The 6,044-nt window shown below is 28.0% G+C and overlaps 1 protein-coding gene across 1 annotated transcript; it reads right to left on the bottom strand.

Moving 5' to 3' along the window:
- Positions 1–5,018: 5,018 nt before the first annotated feature.
- On the bottom strand, positions 5,019–5,554 carry LOC119682467. The gene is made up of 2 exons (XM_038095920.1): positions 5,455–5,554; positions 5,019–5,390 (listed from the first exon to the last, which is right to left on the bottom strand). The coding sequence occupies exons 1-2, from the start codon at positions 5,512–5,514 to the stop codon at positions 5,019–5,021; spliced, it is 432 nt and encodes a 143-aa protein (XP_037951848.1). The 5' UTR covers positions 5,515–5,554.
- Between the last annotated feature and the right edge of the window lie 490 nt (positions 5,555–6,044).

Raw genomic sequence — 6,044 nt, forward strand, 5'->3', positions numbered from 1 at the left:
CATTATCACTTTTTTAGGAAGCAATGTCTCAAATTTCTTTGATTTACTCCCCCATCACTTCAAGGAATTCAGTTATGATGATAAATTAGGATTGGAGAATATAGATTAGAGTTCATTGAAAAGATCTTATATGTCTGATATGAGCTTATATGTAGGATTCATATGTCTTCCTATGAAATAGTAAGCAATCTTTATTATTTAACAATAATAAAGAGATTTGCGTAAAAAATTCATTGGAGAAAAGAGTAGACATATAATCTTAGAGAAATAAATATGCAACTGGCGTGCTTGGAACCCTAGTGAATAAAAATGATGCGCTGTCATCATCATTCGTTTATTCAATGATTAAGTAACAGTAATTCGGATAATTCGTTAATCTTAAATTTATGTAGGCTCAGTTGTTTAAAAAACAATCAATTTTTCCATCAATAATAATAGCGCTTAAGATTACAAAATCTTAGCGTTCATTTTAGTGGTAAATAATAAAATATATATACTCTGAATCGTTGGAAAATAAATAAATTGAAACTATTTAATAATTAATTGTTAGCACCTGCAGATAAAATGGGTATGTTCCGAAAGTTGTCTCAAAGCACCCAGCTTCGTAAACTTATCAACTTTGTAAAAACCAATAATCCGCGTATTGAAAGAAGTTTTTCTCCTTCTTTCAATGAAGAAGATATAACAACTTGTCCAGTGTCTATCTACACATTTAGAGATATCTAGACAAAAATCTACTAATGCCTAACAACTTAGCACGATTTTTACATAAAACAGTGGACTTAAAGACCTCAAAGCGAATAAATTATCCAATTAAATAATTATCTTTTTAAATGATTGATGAGTTTCTTTCTGGATTGTGAAATATCACTATATATACCGTCACTGATCGCTCATCTTTGATCAATACAAATATAGATAAATTGTATACATCATAAGATTCCTTTTTGGAACGATACTACCTATTCGGATGCTTCCATGAATTATTATAGGTACTAAATATGTTTTTGTTTGAAATTTAATGTCTTGTTTGAAATTTATTTTCTTTTAAAAATACATTTGTTTTTTTGTTATTAAAAATTTTCACAAATTTAATTTATATGTATTTATTTGTCAAATATTCACGCATTGCATTCACCGTATGACTGGACGACGTGATTATGAATTAAAAGTTATGGTATGTTCTAATAATGAGAAATATAATAATCTTAATCTTGTGGTATTTACCTAATATTAGAAAGAGTATTAATAAATAATACCCAAATTAAATATAAGTTGGTCTTGCCTAGGCCTGTGGCTAGAAATTGACTCCAAGTGAGTTTTTATAATAAATAATACCCAAATTAAATATAAATTGCTTTTGCCTAGGCCTGTGGCTAGACTTGAGCTTTAATAATGCATTAATAATGAATATACATATGTATTAATAAAGTTAACCGATTTTTTAGCTTGAGGAATTGAACTTTCTACTCTACACACACTGGTTTAAGGCTTGATCCTACCTATTACTTTTTTAAACCTAAGGCCATTATTAAAAACTGATCATTACAAACTCTTAATAAGGATATGGGTTAAATATTTGTTTAGTTTTATGATAGTTAATCAAATGAGTTTTTTAATTAACTTTGAAAGTTCTTTATTTACTTTATCAAACTTAAGATTTCATATCTAGAAATATTATTATATAAAATTTTTGTAGAAATTTTATACTATTATTTAAATAGTATAAAAAAATATTATTGATACCCAAAAATCGATATAATAGTCTTATATAAAATAAACTTGTACACATCCTCAAAATATGAGTATAGACGAATATAAAACTTAAGTCGCATATAGTTCTAAAATATTTAATTTCATTGTAAATAAATTATTTTGCTTATTTTATTTTTTTATTTTTTTAACCTTTAAAATTCTTCTGCTTCATAACAAAACAAAAAAGTTTTAAGTACTTTTCTACAAACAAATCATAACAAATAAAATTATAAACAAAAATACTTTTAATGAGGACATGCAATAAATGATAACCAAATAAACAATTTCTGAAGAATTGCACAAATTTTTATACATAACTTTTCGATTCATAATAAAAACAAAAAAAAAAACAAAAAAAATAAAAATATCAGATTACATTATGTTAGTTAAAAAACGCTGAAGAGAGAAGCGTTTTCAAACTAAACCAAGTCAACATACCGCAGTCCGTCACGTTCAATGACATGGACGCGCACTCACCAAAGGCATGACCACAGCCAGTCCGCAAAGTGCATAGGAAGCACTTTTGGATTGTGAAACAAAAGGTTTAAAGCAATTTTAAAGCCGTCAAAAATAACATTAAAATATGTTTTCATAAACCGTGAGATACACATTTACTACTTTAGGTTATTGTTAGATTCAAAAATTCTACAAAATGATGAGATACTCATACGTAATTTGTCCTAAAAAGTGTTTGACCTAATTTTTAATTTTTTTATGGCTTTGAAGTGAGTATAGTGAGTAAGTGAGTTCAAAATGTGAACTTTATTGCGATAAATCATCATTTAGTATTTATTTTAAAAGTTTACTAATTTTAAATAATATGTTTTAGTATTTTTCTACTTAAAGCCTTAGCAGTTAGTGAAAGGTCTGTACGTAGAAAGTTCAGTTTTGTCAAATAAATATTGGAATCGTACGTACTAACAATGAAAGCAACAATGAGATACACATAAAGATGTCATTAGTAGGTGCTCGTTCATCCATAAATATGTACATAAAAATTAACATAAATGTATCTTAAACAAAAGGAAAAACTTTAAGCAAATATTATAATATACATATATATATATATATTATACGATATATTATTTTATTAACAGTATCCACAGCAATCATTAGAATTTTAACTAAATAATGTACCGAAATAGTCAACAGTACAATTATAGAATAAAAATCCTCTAATACATACACTAATATTTTCATTATTTTTTTCTTTCTCGAAAATTGATTTTTGAGTTCCGCTGTAGATATTTTATAATACACTTCAAAGGGCTTCTGATGAAAATCCTTATCATCTATAATATTAATCTCTTTATACATACATGTTATAAAGCATTTAAAAGATTTATTAGAAGAGCTGTCTTCTCATTTCACATCTAACTTTACCAGATCACCCAGCTCAAAATCTGATTCATTCGCACAGTCAAGAAACATTTGTTGAGCTTCATTTTGAGCTGCAGTCTTCAAAATATTATACACTAAAAATTGTTTAATTTAGATTTATTAAATTTAATTCATAATTACCAATTGAAATAATAATGCATCTAAGAAGAAATAAAAAATATATATTATACCAGAAAACATTTTAGACTTCAAATAACATTACCTATTTGGCATTAACTGACAACTTAAAAAGTTGATCATATAAATATTTTAACTTGACTTGCCCGCTGAAACATTCATTTTAATTGAATATTAAATTTGTTTTTTAATAATTATTTATTTGTATTAATTGAAATTATTAATTGCTTAAATATTAAAAACAAAAATAATCATTTAGTGATATAAATTCCACATCCGATAAGACTGCTTCCATAAAAATTCTTAGCACAGTGACATCTATGAGTGAGTGGTAGCCGATGAAAGCTCACAAAATATCCACTTACTATCAAGTGATATAGATTTTGTCCCAAATCTGATGAGACTTAGTGGTGTCTGTGATTAAAATCCGATTTTACGCGGAAAGAATGATTGTATTTATTTACTTACATTTGGCATGGAGTTGAGTTTTCACACCGTGGCTTGTGACCCAAAGATAAGAGGAGGTTCGATGGATCTAGCTTCTTACCAACGAGGAAGTTATGCCAAACACATGACTTCAATTGATGCCAGCCAAATTCCTTGGAATTCCAACGCGGTGTCTATCGGCGCATTATCTTAATAGGTGTGTTTAGAACACTATGGTGTTGAGCCAACAAAGTAAATAATCACGTAAATGAAAATATAAGTCGTCGACACAGTAGACGACCTTAACAAAATAAGTGTAGTTAGAGATCCATAGTATTAAACTGAGAAAAATTAAATGCACTGGTTTAAAAAGAAATGATTCATAAAGTTCAAATGGCTTAAGGAAATACAAAAAGATCAATTGCCGCTATTAAAATTATTTAGTGCTAAAAGGATATGCTAGAGTGTTGTTGTTTATTTTTTAATTTAGTCCAATAAATAAAAAAAATATTTAAGGCAGTTAGCAAGGTGAAGTAACATTTCTGAATTTACTGAGCACTCGATGAGCCTAAACAAATCACTACAAACTTTCAACGAATATCGCTAGATATTACATAGAGTCTACGTACTTCCTTGACCAAGTAGTTTCATGAAGTCTGTAGAGATTAGTCAAAAGAATTGCAAAAGAAATTGAATGTTAGATAAACCACAAATTTTATAAACCTGTGAACTAGAATATTGATCAAATACTAAAAACGATTAGCTGTGAAATAAATATAGAATAAAATGGTAATCAAGCACATACTAGACTATATTTGTTAGAAATGATTATAAGAGAATCAAATTTCGAAGTAGAAGGTAGAAGCTCATTTAATATATATCTCCTACAAATGCTTGCTTTTTAAGAATATAATAGTTCCCAAAATGGCGCAATATTTTTGATGTCCATTCATAGGGGCAAAACCTAACTTTTTAGTTTTTATTGCTTTCAAGAATAAGTTCAAAATGTGAACTTGATTGCGATAAATCACCATTTAGTATTTATTTTAAAAGTTCACTTATTTAAAGTGAAATATTTTAAACATTTCTCTTTGAAGATGTGACAGTTAGTGAAAGGTCTGGTGATTGAAATTTCAATTTGTCAGTGATTATTGAAAGAGATGTATGGCTTAAATGCTGCTCATAAATTACAAGAAAATATTTATCACTAAAATATGTGTCCATAAAAATATTTGGTGTCATGTGTTATAAAAATTAAAATATAAAACTGTCAACTAGTAATTTTTATTATTTTAATTATAACATTTAGAACAATCCTTCTAGCCAATAAGTAAACTGGTATAATTGGCAACGCAAGTATAGAAAATAAATCCTTTTTCACAGTCATTTATTTCTTCCTCGCTTTCTGTTTTTTCTGCAATCTTCTCTTTAGTTTTTGCTAGGCAAATGGAATAAATTGGGCGTACAGTTTCCGGTTTGGCTAATTTGTTAACCATTACAAATTGTTCCTCATGGAAGCCTGCTTCATCCATTATCTTTGCTTTTTTATAGATGCAGGTTACAAAGCATTTAAAGGAATTATCAGCATCAATATACCGATTTGCAGTTATCAACGGAAACTCGGTCAGCTCGAAATCTGATTCATTCGCACAATCCAACAAGGTTTGGGTAGCTTCGTTTTTACCTGCAATCTACAAAAGACGATTATACAATGATTTGATTTCGATTGAATTTAATTATATTGTTTTATATTACCGGCTTAAAAATTAGTACAAAAGCGAAAAGACAGCTCAAATATACGATTCCAGAAAACATGTCGAGGCTTCAAAAAGTTTTTATTGACTGCCGAGTTTATTAAAAGGTAGGTACATATATATGTTTTGACTTACTGGAGCAGAAATTAAAATTAAATCACTTAAATTTTAATGTGAGCAGTTATTCATTATTTTCACTGAAAATATTTGCTATTTTAATATACAAATTAAATTAATGTTTTTAATTGCTATTATAAAAAATGCTTGGGGATAATTTGGTTTCGCTTTGCCAATGCATTATACACTTCCCACATATAATTTAACTATTTAATACCCTTAGAAATATTAAATTATTCTTAATTAAATTCGAATATAAGCAATTCCATGCTGAAAAAATAATTATCTTATTTTCGACTCCACCAAGGAAGCTTTCTTGTTTTGTAAACAAAATATTGCCTACACAACTCCAACCAAATTCAGTGTCAGCATCCCACATAGAGCACGTGGGCTTTTAATACAAATAAAATCCAGAATTTCACTAGCACTCGTTTCTGTTCTCCTGTAAAGCAAACATGAACTTGAACGGAAGTC

This window comes from Teleopsis dalmanni, chromosome 1, assembly GCF_002237135.1.
Source record: "Teleopsis dalmanni isolate 2A chromosome 1, ASM223713v2, whole genome shotgun sequence".
NCBI classification, from domain to species: domain Eukaryota; kingdom Metazoa; phylum Arthropoda; class Insecta; order Diptera; family Diopsidae; genus Teleopsis; species Teleopsis dalmanni.